The sequence below is a fragment of the Hypomesus transpacificus genome, chromosome 13, assembly GCF_021917145.1.
Source record: "Hypomesus transpacificus isolate Combined female chromosome 13, fHypTra1, whole genome shotgun sequence".
In the NCBI taxonomy this organism is placed as follows: domain Eukaryota; kingdom Metazoa; phylum Chordata; class Actinopteri; order Osmeriformes; family Osmeridae; genus Hypomesus; species Hypomesus transpacificus.
This window is the reverse complement of record NC_061072.1, coordinates 10338852-10354861: the sequence shown is the minus strand read 5'-3', so window position 1 is coordinate 10354861 and position 16010 is coordinate 10338852. Positions and strand designations below refer to the sequence as shown.

The 16010-nt window shown below is 46.8% G+C and overlaps 2 protein-coding genes across 3 annotated transcripts; both read left to right on the top strand.

Moving 5' to 3' along the window:
• Nucleotides 1-211: 211 nt before the first annotated feature.
• On the top strand, nt 212-12381 carry top2a (DNA topoisomerase II alpha). Of its 2 annotated transcripts, none has more exons than XM_047032639.1 (35): nt 212-355; nt 929-1087; nt 1359-1449; nt 1592-1655; nt 1772-1917; nt 2027-2124; nt 2228-2440; nt 2631-2804; nt 2924-3025; nt 3130-3267; nt 3438-3576; nt 3850-4007; nt 4158-4283; nt 4453-4563; nt 4733-4838; nt 5017-5126; nt 5356-5448; nt 5579-5693; nt 5865-5986; nt 6135-6283; nt 6427-6658; nt 6750-6884; nt 7017-7217; nt 7532-7727; nt 7855-7946; nt 8085-8228; nt 8470-8553; nt 9120-9305; nt 9516-9627; nt 9888-10052; nt 10356-10530; nt 10702-10751; nt 11022-11156; nt 11547-11764; nt 11959-12381. In XM_047032639.1, the coding sequence occupies exons 1-35, from the start codon at nt 338-340 to the stop codon at nt 12103-12105; spliced, it is 4704 nt and encodes a 1567-aa protein (XP_046888595.1). In that variant the 5' UTR covers nt 212-337; the 3' UTR covers nt 12106-12381. The 2 variants fall into 2 exon arrangements, with proteins under 2 accessions (XP_046888595.1, XP_046888594.1); XM_047032638.1 differs by having other exon boundaries at nt 9885-10052.
• Nucleotides 12382-13211: 830 nt separating this feature from the next.
• On the top strand, nt 13212-15012 carry LOC124475518 (gap junction delta-3 protein-like). The gene is made up of 2 exons (XM_047032205.1): nt 13212-13692; nt 14021-15012. The coding sequence occupies exons 1-2, from the start codon at nt 13661-13663 to the stop codon at nt 14883-14885; spliced, it is 897 nt and encodes a 298-aa protein (XP_046888161.1). The 5' UTR covers nt 13212-13660; the 3' UTR covers nt 14886-15012.
• The last annotated feature ends 998 nt before the right edge of the window (nt 15013-16010 follow it).

Below are 16010 nucleotides of genomic sequence, written 5' to 3'. Positions count from 1 at the left end.
TTTAGGCGGGGTGTTACCAAATAGTATAGAAGCACGTCAATTTAAGTTTTTTGGTCTTACTAGCGGCCAAAAATACGAAGTTGGTGGGCTATATCGTTCCTTCCTGCCTCGCGGATTTGCTGTAACGATGGCGGTATATCTGTAATATCATTGGTTAGGATTAGTGTCGATGACGTTCTCCTCTGTGTAATTGGTTGCGCTGGTTGGCGGGATGAGAGAAAAAATATTCGAAACACCAACAACGAAGGGCGTAGTGCAGTTGATAGAGTCTAACCTTAATCGGGTAGCAAGATAGTGAGTTTTATATTTGATAGACACAGGATAAAACAGCTCCAACATGTCCGAACCACTGAAGGTAAGTTCGTACACTACAGCTAGCTAGCTAGGTCAGAGCTGGCCAGCCTGCTGTAGTCTTAACATTGAAAGACTACTAGCGCTACTACTAAAAATCTTACACAGCGTTAGCCTAGCTATATGAATCAAACTTGCAACTGCTGATTATCTTGTGATTTTCTCTCGTTTTAAATTCTATCGCATACGCTAGCGCAAACGACATCACAGTTCACGTAAATGGTGTGATTTGTTAGTTAGTGCTATCTAAAAGTTACTAGTATATAGGCTAGCTAAGGAGCTATCTACACACATGGCCTTTCTTAAATTGTTACAGCGTTGTGTGTATTCGCAAATTAATCACTCAGATTATTCAGTTATCTAGCATGTGTTACATTGCAACCAGTCATGCACAGTTCCTCTCAAGTATATTGCAAGATAATTCTGTTGCCTTTCTGATCAATGAACTCTACTGGCAAGCTTGTTACCTACTGTAATGGTGCTACCGGAATACTGCTAATGCTAGTCCCTTTGGGCAAATGTATGACTAAAACTTGTACCAGTGAACGACTGAACTGAGACCACATTTCTTTCCCAGAGTGTTTCCCAGATCCAGTCTGAGAACAAAATAGCGGAGAAGAAAACAAAGGATCCCAACCGTCTCTCAGTGGAGAGGATCTACCAGAAGAAAACCCAGTTGGAGCACATCCTTCTTCGTCCAGATACCTACATAGGCTCCGTGGAGCCTGTCACACAGGTCATTTGAAAAGCAGACTGTAGCTTACACATCACAGGGTTTCCCTGCATCATAAAACATAACTAATTTGCGTCGAGGCTCGAAATTGGAGACTTGTTGCCACATGGGTATTCACACTACACTCAGTGCCTCATATGGAGGGATAAGGATGACATTTGAAAGTATCACCATTCAAGCTGTTATTTCTCTCAATGTCAAATTGTCAATAAAAAAACATTCAGAAATGCCACCTTAAACTGTTATTAATGTCTCGTTTGCATCTTCTCATCAGCAATTGTGGGTGTTCGATGAAGATGTTGGACTGAACTGTCGTTCCGTGACTTATGTGCCAGGTCTCTACAAGATCTTTGACGAGATCCTTGGTGAGCACCTCAAAACAACAACCGTGTCACAAAAGCATTCAGAAATGTATCCTTTAGTGGACTGAAAACATCTGGAATGAGAACTGTTGTGTACTACTACAACTATAGTCAGTGACCATTTCCTGTTTTCGTTCTACCACAGTAAATGCTGCAGATAACAAGCAGAGGGATAAATCAATGACTTGCATCAAGATCACTCTAGACCCGTAAGTATCACTTCATGATGCTTTATCTCTCCAACCTTATGTAGGGAGGAAAAACCTTTCTCCAGCAAACGTTGCCTTCTTTTTAAATTGTAAGTGTTGTGTGTGTTGTTTTTAAGTGAGAACAACATCATCAGCGTGTGGAACAATGGAAAGGGCATCCCTGTGGTGCTGCACAAGGTCGAGAAAGTCTTTGTTCCTGCCCTCATCTTTGGACAGCTACTCACTTCCAGTAACTATGACGATGACCAAAAGAAGGTCACTGGTAAGGCTTAGTGAAGATTTTATTCTCCATGACAAATTACGCTGCAAAATGCACCTTTTTTTTTTGTTCTTCAAGATCCATGTATTTAATTGACACGTTTCAACTACAGGTGGACGTAACGGTTATGGTGCTAAGCTGTGCAACATCTTCAGCACCAAGTTCACTGTGGAGACTGCCTGCAAGGAATCCAAGAAGTGCTTTAAGCAGGTGGGGTGACAACCTTAACCAAGATGACCTTATAAAAAATCTGGTCTTCCGTGTCTAGAAGATGCCTGTTTTGTTGATCCTGACACCTGCCCTTGTTTCCCAGACATGGTATGACAACATGGGCCGGGCTGGGGATTCTAAGATCCAACCCTTTGAAGGTGAGGAGTACACCTGCGTCACCTTCCAACCGGACCTGTCCAAGTTCAAGATGCAGGTCCTGGACAAGGACACGGTGGCCCTCCTGACCCGCCGTGCCTACGACATCGCTGGCTCCTCCAAGGGGGTCCGTGTGTTCCTCAATGGCAAGAGGCTTCCTGTAAGTGCTGTTTACGTCCTCCTGACACTCCTAGAAGCTCTTGTGCAGCGAGAGAGATTTGTAATGACTCGAGGGAAAAAAAAACAAATCGAGGATCGAAATCTCTTTGTGAAGAAAGTTGGCACAATTGGTTGGACTTGTATCCTAAAGTGATCCCCAACTGCCATCTCTCCATGCTGTCCTCGTCCAGGTGACCACTTTCCGTAACTACGTGGACATGTACCTGAAGGACAAGGTGGATGAGCAAGGCAGCCCCCTGACTGTGATCCATGAGGCGGTCAACGATCGCTGGGAGGTCTGTCTTACCATGAGTGAGAAGGGCTTCCAGCAAGTCAGCTTTGTCAACAGCATCGCCACCACCAAGGTAACTGGGTCACCGCTAACGGCTGAAACTTTGGGTTTGTTTGGGTTGTTTTTTTACTCTGTCCATTTCCGAGCATTCATGAGACATGTTCAGTGTGTAATTGTCTCTTTTGTCCCCAGGGAGGAAGGCACACTGAGTATGTGTCAGAGCAGATCGTGTCCAAGCTGATAGAGGTGGTTAAGAAGAAGAACAAGGTTGGGGTGATCGTGAAGCCTTTCCAGGTACAGGATATGACCCACTGTTTCAACTCACGGTCTCTGCAGTACGACAAGCCATATCTTCTGATACTTAATGATTTGTAATCTGAATCTTCTTAATCCACCAGGTGAAGAACCACATGTGGCTGTTTATTAACTGCCTGATTGAGAACCCAAGCTTTGACTCCCAGACCAAGGAGAACATGACCCTACAGCAGAAAAGCTTTGGCTCCACATGCCCACTCAGCGACAAGTTTTTCAAGCAGGTCAGAAAACAACCATTCTACCTCTCTGTAGCACTGCTTTGCTTTCACAAAACACGCTTGGTTCACTTCTCTTTGCACTCTGTTCTCCCTTAAAGAACATGAACATGAAAGTACACAACTTGTCTGTAATTGGGGCTCATCTCGTGTGTGGTCCTCTTCCCTTCATCCAGGCTGCCTCTAGTGGGATCGTGGAGAGCATCATGAACTGGGTGAAGTTCAAAGCTCAGACCCAGCTCAACCAGAAGTGCTCAGCTGTCAAACACACTAAGATTAAGGGAGTTCCCAAGCTGGATGACGCCAATAGCGCAGGTACATCTTCCACTCTTCATCCTCATCAGTCTTAGCTCTGGCCATGTGCATTGCCACTAAATATGATCCCATTTCAAGAACATTTGCCTGTCTAGCTGTCAGGTTTTTTTTTAACACTGAAGAGATCAGCCCCGTTTGGTCTCATTTAGAGAACGTCCACAGCTTTCCTGAAGTGGATTTTATTTAGAAAATCAATTTAACCGATTTCCTGTATTTGTTCCATCGTGGAAATATGCAGTTTAAAGCAGCCGTGTCTCCTGTCCTCCCACCCAGGTGGTAAAAACTCCTCCTCCTGCACCTTGATCCTGACTGAGGGAGACTCGGCCAAGACCCTGGCCGTGTCTGGGCTTGGCGTGGTGGGCAGAGACCACTACGGGGTCTTCCCTCTCAGGGGAAAACTTCTCAACGTCCGGGAGGCCACGCACAAACAGGTCAGACCCTCTTCAACAGCATGCATACCACCACAATAAATACACTATGGGTCATTTCGAAATCTACACCAATGCCCAGTTTGCGATGGTCAAAGACATGGAGATTTGTCCCTCCTGTAGCAGAGAGAGTAAATGTATGTCTGTCCTCAGATCATGGAGAATGCAGAGATCAACAGCATCATCAAAATCCTCGGGCTTCAGTACAAGAAGAACTACAGCGACCCTGATTCGCTGAAGACCCTGCGCTATGGCCGGCTCATGATCATGACAGATCAGGTCTGCACCACCTCAGACCTGTACACTTCTAATCTGGGACACCTACATTTACATACTTGGGGAATAGAATAGAAATATAATTAGTCTGTTGTGTTCCTGGTAAGGAGCTTTGTACTGTCATTAACTGCCTTTAATTGTTGTCATCATGTCGTCATGTCAATGTGGACAGGACCAGGATGGGTCTCACATCAAGGGGCTTCTGATCAACTTCATCCACCACAACTGGCCCTCTTTGCTGCGCCACAACTTCCTCGAGGAGTTCATCACCCCCATCATCAAAGTAAGTGGTACAGTCTGACACTGGGGGCTGTGATTCGACCCGTCTACTCTCACTTGTCTCCTTTTGTTTTACACCCCCACATATCATAACATGAATCTATAGGCAAGTTATAGTAACAGGCACTGCTAGAGTTTAATTTGTAAACACAACCCCCCCTTCCGTTCCTCAGGCCACTCACAAGAAGGAGGAGCTGTCCTTCTACAGCATCCCCGAGTTTGAGGAGTGGAAGGATGCCCAGTCAAACATCAAATCTTGGAAAGTCAAATACTACAAAGGTTTGTCTCGAACCCCTGTGTGGTAGTGAAGCTGAACATGTAAGCAGCTGTTTCATACCTGCTCTCCTTATCTGAGCATAAATACGTTACTGTCCAGTGAATCTGGACCTTCATACTCACCCTGTGTGCCTGTGTGTTTCACGTGTGTGTGTGTGTGTGTGTGTGTGTGTGTGCGCAGGTTTGGGTACCAGCACTTCGAAAGAGGCCAAGGAGTACTTCTCTGACATGCAGAGACACCGCATCCCCTTCAAGTACGCCGGGCCTCAAGACGATGAGGCTATTACCCTGGTAACAGGCTTTAATATTCAGTTGGAAAACACACCTCATTTTACTCCAATGTTTTGAAAACTCATGCTCCTTTGTGGGGTTTGTATTTGTGGGGTTTGTATTGTCTGTCCACTATTGACAGGAACATTTTCCTGACAAGGATTCTTAAGTGTATTTCCCATGATCATGAAAGCTAGTTTGCAGAAGTACATTCTCTACCTTGTTCTAAAACGTCCCTGTCCTTCCCCAGGCCTTTAGCAAGAAGAAGATTGAAGAGCGTAAAGAGTGGCTCACCAACTTCATGGTCAACCGACGCCAGCGCAAAGAGCACAATCTACCTGAGGTACGACCCGACCACGACCTCCACTATTGTCACGTCACCCGGAAGTCCCTCAGTCACCCCAAATCACAATCAAATGTCATTATTTAGGACTGAGTAACTTTGTTTTCTTTTTGCTGTCCCTCTTCATCAGGAATACCTGTATGGTAAGGCCACCAAGTCTCTGTCCTACAACGACTTTGTCATGAAGGAGCTGGTGCTCTTCTCCAACTCTGACAACGAGAGGTCCATCCCCTGTCTGGTTGATGGTGAGTGGGACATACAAAGCCACTGATCCCTCAAAAACATGCGTTGGTCCCCGTCCTCCCCCTGTCCTCTAGGGCCATGTTTGCACTTTCACAAGCTAGTACCGTTTATTTGTTTTCTTTGAAGGCAAATTGAGTGCTATGAATGAATCTGGAAATGTGTGTGTGTGTCAGGTCTGAAGCCGGGCCAGAGGAAGGTGATGTTCTGCTGCCTCAAGAGGAACGACAAGCGGGAGGTAAAGGTTGCCCAGCTGGCTGGCTCTGTGGCCGAGATGTCAGCCTACCACCACGGAGAGGTGAGACTACCACACTGGATACCTCAGTGGGGACAGCCACACCCTTTCAGTGAGACAAGCTCATAGATTAACATACACACAAAAAACAAACAAACATTTCCCTCCATGTTTCTCATGTCCTGTGATCTCTCTCTCTTCCTGCCGTTAGATGTCCTTGATGATGACCATCATTGGTCTGGCCCAGAACTTCGTGGGCAGCAACAACTTGAACCTGCTGCAGCCGCAGGGCCAGTTTGGGACCCGTCTGCACGGGGGCAAGGACTCTGCTAGCCCTCGATACATCTTCACCATGCTCAGGTCAGTACCTGTGAACACACACACATACAAGAAACATCCAGAGAAAATCTAGATATACACTGTATAGCCAAGTGGAGTGACTATTATACACAAACTGCTAATCGTTTTAGTGACTTCACCACATGTCCTATTTTCTCTCGCAGCTCTTTGACCCGTCTCCTCTTCCCCCCCGTCGACGACAACCTGCTCAAGTACAACTACGACGACAACCTGCGTGTGGAGCCCGAGTGGTACATGCCCATCATCCCCACCGTGCTGGTGAACGGCGTGGACGGGATCGGCACAGGCTGGGCCACTCGCATCCTCAACTACAACGTCCGGGAGATCGTCAGCAACATCCACCGCATGATCGACGGGGAGGAGCCCCTGCCCATGGTCAGTCAGGTTGCCGCGGTGACCCGGTGATCAGTGCTAGGGATTGGTTGTGGCTAAGCTAAGAGGCGTGTTTTTTGATTTCTGTTCTCAGATTCCCAGCTTCAAGGGCTTCAAAGGCACCATTGAACATCTGGCGTCAAACCAGTACATGATTAGTGGAGAGGTGGCCATCATAGACTCCACCACCATCGAGATCTCTGAGCTGCCTGTGAAGACCTGGACACAGGTTTGTACATCAGCCATGTCTTTAGGATTTCGTCTTCACCTGTGTTGGCGGCAAGGCTTCTTGTCACAGGTCGAAAAAAAAATATTTTGTACTTTTGTCGTGATCTGTGCCTTTCCCTGGCGATGCTGGTAGACCTACAAGGAGAACATTCTGGAGGCCATGTTGAACGGCACAGAGAAGGTGGCCCCCCTGATCACCGACTACAAGGAGTACCACACGGACACCACGGTGCGCTTCGTGGTCAAGATGACCGAGGAGAGGCTGAGGGAGGCGGAGGCTGCGGGGCTGCACAAGGTCTTCAAGCTGCAGAACCCCTTCACCTGTAACTCCATGGTAACCAGCCTCACCTGCACCTGCTGCAGTGTTCTCCACAGGGTTTAGAGAAACCTGTCTCTATATAACCTGATATACCATTATAACCATGACTTTAGTTCTTAGATTGTTTAGTTCTTAGATTGAGTTAGACCATTGTACTTTTTTTTTAACTTCATTTAAGATCTGTATATGATTATTGTTTTCACCTTTCCTGCCACAGTAAATTCCCTGTTTGTGTAAACCTACACGGCGAATAAACCGAGTTCTGATTCTGAAGACGACAGCTAGTATTAAGCTAACCCTAATTGGAACATTTCAAATGTCCTACCCAGGTGTTGTTTGACCATGTGGGCAGTCTGAAGAAGTACGAGTCCGTGCAGGAGATCCTGAAGGACTTCTTCGAGCTGAGGATGAAGTACTACGTTCTCCGGAAGGACTGGCTGCTCGGCATGCTGGGAGCCGAGGCCGCCAGGCTGACCAACCAGGCCCGCTTCATCCTGGAGAAGATCGAGGGCAAGCTGGTCATTGGTGAGTGCCCGCCCCCGGCCGCCAGGAGACAGATAGGGTTCAGTGGAAGATGCAAGAGAATGTCTCAGGCTGTTCAATCCCATTTCTATTTGACTTCAACAAACCTTACTCTTTCCTCTCGCTCCAGAGAACAAACCAAAGAAGGAGCTGATCCGCATGCTGCAGCAGATGGGATACGACTCAGACCCTGTCAAGGCCTGGAAGCAGGCTCAGGAGAAGGTGAGTAAGCTGGGCTGGTTTTCATCCGATGCCAGGCCTTGTTGACTGCTTGCAGACTTGGTACGGCAGTAGCATTTGACAGAAAAGTATTTTGGGTTCAAGTGACCGTTGACCCTCTTTCTCCCCGGCCTGTTAAAGCCTGAGGAGGAGAACTTAGAAGAGGAGGAGGAGGAGGAGAAGGAGGACAACACCGGGCCAGACTACAACTACCTACTGAACATGCCCATGTGGTACCTCACTAAGGAGAAGAAGGAGGAGCTGTGCAAGCAGAGAGACAGCAAGGTGTGGCCCTCGAGCTCTCCATCTGGTCGGCCTTCCTAGCTAACTGGCTTCCTAATATCTCCTTAACTTTCAAATATATCCACACATTTGTTTGCCATCGGTGCTGGCTTGTTTCAATCTGCTGTTTTTGTGTTTGTTTGAGATCACTGTCCCTGATATTTTGGAGCTCCTCTGAATAGTTTGAAAGAGAGAGAGCTCATTTGGCTCTGTATGTCCTGTTTGTGTTTTGTTTTCTCTGTAGATAACTGAGCTAAACACCCTTAAGAAGAAGAACCCAACTGACCTGTGGAAGGAGGATCTCACGCTCTTTACTGAGGAGCTGGAGGTGACACAGCCCCCTCCTCCACGACACAGCCCCCTCCTCCACGACACAGCCTCCTCCTCCACGACACAGCCTCCTCCTCCATGACACAGCCCCCTCCTCCACGACACAGCCTCCTCCTCCACGACACAGCCTCCTCCTCCACGACACAGCCCCCTCCTCCATGACACAGCCTCCTCCTCCACGACACAGCCTCCTCCTCCACGACACAGCCCCCTCCTCCACGACACAGCCCCCTCCTCCACGACACAGCCCCCTCCTCCACGACACAGCCCCCTCCTCCACGACACAGCCCCCTCCTCCACGACACAGCCCCCTCCTCCACGACACAGCCTCCTCCTCCACGACACAGCCTCCTCCTCCACGACACAGCCCCCTCCTCCACGACACAGCCCCCTCCTCCACGACACAGCCTCCTCCTCCACGACACAGCCTCCTCCTCCACGACACAGCCTCCTCCTCCATGACACCGCCTCCTCCTTCACGACACAACCCCTCCACGACACAGCCCCCCCCCCCTCCATGACACTGCTCTAGGCATCGCTGATTTAATTTGTGTTTATCTTCAGCGCGTGGAGGAAAGCGAGAAGGACACTAGCCCCGTGCTCCAAACTAAGGGCAAGTCGGGCCGGGGCAAGGGAGTGAAGGTGAAGCAGGAGACTCTGCCCACGCCACAGGGACGCCGGGTCATCCCACGCATCACCAGCGCCATGAAGGCCGACGCCAGCAAGAAGGCCAAAGGGAAGAAGATCAAGGTCAGTCAGGCGGCCATTTTTAATATGTCAGACCAACAGGACTTCATCATGATGCATAGTATTGGATGTCATGATTCAAATGAATACAATATATGTCAATAAAACGTAACAATATATGTTTTATTTAAAAAAAATGGCTCATGTTTGGATCAAATTCTTTCAAAATGTTGAATGGGAAGACTTGAAGGATGTTGCATGTCCTGTGTCTAGGATGAGGTGGTGAAGAAGATGGAGTTCATGGACGAGGGAGAGGAGAACGGCAAGGAGGCCAGCCTGGCCACACGGCTCACCAAGAAGCCCAGGGCTCCTGCCAAGGACAAAGGTTAGGCCACGTCTGGGGTCTCCTGTCTGACAGAGATGGCCCTACCCAGAGTCTCCTGACATTTGATCAAACATTGGATCATTTTTTATACATTGTATTCATTCATAATGACAATGCTTCAAAACTGTCATAAAATATAGCTCTATACAATATGAGTATTGCCAAAAACAAACATACGATTTGCCTGTAGTCATGAAGTGGATCTTGTCTTGAAGCAACTGCACCCTGTGTTAATGTCAATATGGTCCTCTGGCCAGCAGCCGCTAAGTCGGGTAAACAGACGACTCTGCAGTTCAAACCCACGGAGAGCAAGGTGAAGAGGAACCCCTGGTCTGATGACTCGGCCTCAGAGATGGAGGAGGAGGAGGAAGCAGGAGAGAGGCCCGTCGTCGCTCCCAGGGAAAAGGTTGAGCGCAAAACCAAAAGTGAGTCTCACCATCTCAGACCACATCAGTTGATTGAAACGCTATCTGTTTTGGCGTTTTGGTCCTATATCCTGCTTCACTAGAAAACCTCTGTTTCACGGGACTTGTGAAATGGCAGATGAAGCCAGCCATCCTTTCCTGACCAATTTCCTTCCCTTTCATTAATCTTAGTCTCGGATCACAAATAGCTTGATTACTGACCTTGTTGACTTTTCCTATTTCCTCGACCAGCTATTTTTATGCATTTCATTTAGAATCTGACTCATGGCACAGACATAACCATGTACCACTCCACTCCTCAAGGTGCGGTGAAGTACAGCCTGTCCAGCAGTGAGGATGAGTTTGACAGCGCCCCCAAGAAGAAGGCAGCTGCCATCACTGATGACAATGATGATGACAGTTTTGTCCCAGAGCCCAGTGCAGCCTTTGACAGTGAAGTGGACTCCCCAGCCCCTCCCCTCAAAGCACCTAAACCAACGTGAGGCTCTCCATCACACCTGGGTCAAAGCAGACCTGAGCTTACCTGGTGCACGGGAATGAGTAGTGCAACCCGGGGGAAAAAAAGGGGTCCAGCATTAAATATCCCTTTTTCTATGTACACATTTACTAGTAGTGCAAAAATGCATTCACTTTATGATCTCTTTTACAGGAAGAAAGTGGTGAAGTCAACAGTCAAGGAAGCTGAAAGTAACTCCAACTGTAAGTTACTGCTCAAATGAACCCACGTGACGTGGTTTTCTTGGTATTATCTTAGGAGACTAGACCAGCTCATGATACTGCTGTGTGTTGCAGCGTTTGCTTGGTATTATCTTAAGAGACTAGTCCAGCTCATGATACTGCTGTGTGTTGTAGCGTTTGCGTATTGTCTTAGGAGACTAGTCCAGCTCATGATACTGCTCTGTGTTGTAGCGTTTGCTTGGTATTGTCTTAGGAGACTAGTCCAGCTCATTATACTGCTGTGTGTTGTAGCCCAGTCAGATGAGGCCCCGCTGGTGTCCAAGCATCCATCCAAGCCCAAGGCAGCTCCCAAGGCCAAAGAGGCTGCCCCAAAGAAGCCTGCAGCTGCTGCCAAGAAGCCTGCTGCACCCAGGAAGAAGACCACAGGTACAACAACATTCTGCTCCAGGAACACAGTTACTTAGTTTGATGGGATCTGGAACATACCGTTCTGTTTATGCTCTAGATGTTGTTTATCTAACGGCATCTCGTGTGTGTGTGTCTGTGGCCCGACATATCTTGAGAACCGGGCACTGGATGATGTTGAAAGTCATCCGGTGCTTAGGGCACATGCAGTGCCACGTGTACATTTGTTGCGGATGAGCGTTTCGCAAAAGAAATATACAAATGCGTTCCCTATGTTGAGCAGCACTAAGCGATGGAGCCACCAACAAGGCACTGCTCTAGTGTGTACTCATGGTGTTTGGTGTTCATGGAGAAGTGAAGCCAATAAGTCCTCCTGATCCTGGCGTCTTGCTTGTCCCGTCTTCCTTACAGACGCCAAGCAGCCGTCCATCCTGGATGCTCTTTCAAAGGCCAAGCCTACATCTAAAACTGCCACCAAGAAGGTCCCCTCTCTGGACACGAGTGACTCTGAGGAAGAGGCCAAGCCCCAGGCGGCTGCCCGGAAACGCAAACAGGACAGCGACAATTCTGACAGCAGCTCAGGCGACCTCATGTCTCGCCTCAAGGCCAAGAAGACCACCACGAGCAAGGTCAGTCAGGGAGACCACACAAATATTTCAGTTTTAGACTTTGATTCATATTCACTTAGTCCTGGCATGTACAGACAATATCAACCCCCAAGAACTGTTTTTATCTTCTAAAAAGATCTAATGTCAGACAAACAAACCATATTTGTTTACTTAACTACTAATAATATTGAATAAAACTCTGTTTCCTTCTTCAGAAAGCCAAGACGTGGGAGGATGAGGATAGCTTCCACGTTTCAGACATCGAGATTGCAAGTGCTGCACCCCGAAGTAAGCCAGCTCGTGCCAGGAAGCCAGCCACCTACAAAATGGACTCTGATTCTGACGAAGAGTTTGGATTTTAGAGAGCCACTCTAATCTCAATCAGTGTCTTGTGTGGTCAGTGTCTACACAAGGAAGTTCTGTTTGAGTTTTTTTTTCCTCAGTTTTAAATATAGTATTTTACATCTTGAAAACGACAGTCTGCTATTTACAAAAGGATTCTCTACCATGTCATCCAGTTTCAGTGGAGAGTTCTGACTAGTTTTATAAGGCTTACTAACTTCTCTTGCTTCTCATTCGTGTTGTCTTGTAAATATTTTATTGGATGTTGTGTTTGAAAAATAAAGTCTGTTTGTCTAGCTCAAGTTCTGTTAATTTATTTTAATTTTTTTATTACGACTTTGTGTCATTGAGTTTCAAGAAAGGAAGGTGTATTAACATTGAACTTATGGGACGAATTACATTATAGTTGGTTAGTTACATGTAGCCGACTCGTCAAAGCATGGAGGGGCTTGACCTCTGAGCTGTGTTTCTGGAGCAGTTCTCATCCATAGATACAACTGTTGAATATAAGCTAATGTGGGGAAGAGGAACTTTTGCTTCAAAAGAACTGACCTTAAATGTGATTGATACGTGTTGAACTCCCCTGTTTTTTTTTATTGCGGAACAAAATGCATACCCTTCTGTTGTATATTGTGATTCATTGCTAAACTGCTAACTCCAGGTAATGATCTAGTCTAAGTTAGTTATATATCTTCATCAAACTGAGCTGGTGCCAAACTGAGTCATAACTGACTATCAGTTATGAAAGGATACACGTAATGACATGTCGCAACCACACTCTTTGTGATGAGTTTATATTCAATTGTCTGACTTAAGTTTGTAGACTAACATGGAATATTTCAAATTATTTTCTGCCAGCAAAACTAATTATCTGACCCTGCCAACCTACATACAATGCACCTATGATTCCTTTAGTCACTTGTGTGTTGATGTTCACATGGGTGTTCCCATGTGAGCTTTTCCTGATTGTCTGATTGGAGTTTTGACTTAAAGACAGAACCTTCCTGTCATTAGGGAAGCTCTTTCAAGTACCTCATCAAGAACATGCCAGCTAGAGTAAACATGACTTCTGTCTGGGACTTTGATAGCCCCGATTAGGACATGGTAGGAATGTCCTTGCTGTTGCCACCCTAGACCCACCAAGACCAGTCTCTAAACACAGGCAGTGAGTGCACAGGCATGCATGGACACTCGGACGAGCTGATGACCCGTTTCTTGTCACCAAATCTTGGTTTTGGAGGGGACAAACGTATGGATTTACCGCACTGTCAGCAGTGTCTACCTCAGTGGTGTTAGAATCAGAAGTTTGAAATGTAAAAATATTTTGGGCTGAGTTTCGACTAGAAAAACCCGCTCCGCTGCTTCAACGGGCATCGACATGCCCTGTTGGCTGAGACGTAGCTCTGGTTAGGTAGTTACTTGAGTAGGTTCTGTGTTGTATATCGATGTGGTGTGTGTTGTAACCATGCCTTGTTGATCGGTAATGGTCAAAGCTTTTGTGGTTTTCTGTCACTGAAGGACATAGATGGAAAAGAGGCAATTGATATTTATTGGCCTAGGGGTACTTGGAGTTACATGGATTTGGATGATCGTTCCCGTATTCACAAGTATGTAATCATTAATGGACAAGGTTATAAATAGTTATATCTCTAGCATTTGTATTTGATCATATTCTGTCTTTAATGTCATGTTTATAATTGGGCAGGAAGAAACTAATTGGTTAAATGTTGTGTTTAGAAATGCTTAAATAGATTTTTTCCACTTTTTGTAATATGCTATCTTAGAATTTGTCCTGCCTTAGTTTAAGACTAAGTACAATCATCTAGGGAGTGACAGGTTAGCTTTGAACTGGCATGCGGCGTCCAACTGTTTCTTGGGGATAAAACGATTTAGAAAGCTGAAATGGACTAAGAGAGAGAACTTCTTGTAAAACAGACAGACGGCCTGGAGTTTCCTGAGCCCAGAGGTGATCCCAGATACTCAAGCCATGGGTGAGTGGGGCTTTCTCGGGGGCCTCTTTGACGCCCTCCAGGTTCACTCTCCCATGCTGGGGCGCTTCTGGCTCCTGCTCATGCTGGTGTTCCGTATGCTCATCCTGGGCACCGTGGCCAGTGACCTCTTCGAGGACGAACAGGCTGAGTTTGCCTGTAACACCCTTCAGCCGGGCTGCAAGCAAGTCTGTTACGACATGGCCTTCCCCATCTCCCAGTACCGCTTCTGGGTCTTCCACATAGTTCTCATCTCCACACCTTCGCTACTCTTCCTCATGTACGCCATGCACCACCACAACAAGAGGACCACCAGCACTCACCCCACCGGGCAGAACAGCAGCAGCCAGGAGGAGGATCTCCACCTGAGGAGGCTCTACATCATCAACGTGGCCTTCCGCATGGTGGCAGAGGTGGGGATGCTGTTGGGCCAGTGGTACCTCTACGGCTTCACGGTGGAGGCCCAGTTCCCCTGCAGCCGTTTCCCCTGCCCCTACACCGTGGACTGCTTCACTTCTCGTCCCGCCGAGAAGACCATCTTCCTCTGCTTCTACTTTGTCATCGGAGTCGTTTCGGCCGTTTCCAGCCTTGCCGAGCTGATCTACGCCTCGGTAAAGTGGTTCTGTCCCACCACGCAGTTACAGAAGGGGGCTTGCCACTGTCAGAACGCCCGTATCCTGAAACAGGAAGAGGTGGAGATGGAGGAGAAACCGAGAATGAGGACGATGTCCGAGGGAGGGCGTAGCAGCAGCTCCAGGAAGACCGGACACAAGAGCCCACGATACCAGAACAGTAAGGTGCTCTCAGTGTGAAAGGTCACAATACTCCCATCAACCCTGATATTCATAGACAGTAGCGCTGCGCAGTGGCGTGTTCAGGGAGTGGCCTAGGGTGGCACGGGCCACCCCTGAAATCTGATTGGCCCCCCCAATATCTTAAAATATGATTGGCTATATGCCCAGTCAGAGGCGGGCCACCCCTGGTGCCACTGCTATAAAAAATGTCTGGACACGCCCCTGGCGCTGCGCAGTATTGCTGCAGCATTCTGGGACAGTTTTTTATACTTAGAAAACAGAGGGAAGAGATTTCCCTGGAGTTCCAAGGAAATTGGATCCCCCCTGTATATAACAGTCTGGACATTTAGAAGCCAATACAGTGATGTATGTTACTGTGATCATATGTATAACAAGCTTCATCTATACATCAGTCTTTTACACTGAGAACACAGGGGGAACAGATTTCCCTGGAGGCTCAAGGAAAGTGGTTCCCCCCCTGTACATTACAGTCTGGCCATTTATAAAGCACTACAGTGATGCTGGTGATGTATGTTACTGTGATTATTATGTATAACAAGTTGGATAACATAAAAAAAATGCCTGAATAATGTTCCATTTGAATTTCTGAAGCTTAATAAAAAAAAAATTGGGATCAGAATTGTACTGTTCAAATTTGAGCAACCTGAATTTCCAAACCTTGCATTTTTTTTTATCAGATCTTTTTTTTCATTGAAATAAATTAATATTTCAGTTTTAAAGAGGTGAATTCTAAACCAACAAATTTGGTGGAGTTTGAATTTCAATATTATGTATTCAATGCTTTTTAAAATTCAAAACATTATGTCACTGATTTGCTTCCATATATGACCCTTTTCTGCGTACTTCTCACTATGACCATTCTTTCCACAGGGTGGCATCCCTCCACCATGTATTCAATACAAAGGATCAAAAATGTAAAACACAAGTTCTCTCACTGGTTGATATATTAGAGGCATTACTGCATGCATGAAGCATACATGCAGGCCTTCTTCTATTTAAATACCCACTGCCCGTGATAATTAATGGTTACAGCTTGTCTCATCTTTTATCAGGATTTGCCTTTTTGAGCAATAGCATTATCATAGCCAAGTTACGTCTTATAGCTTCTCATAACCCTGCCAA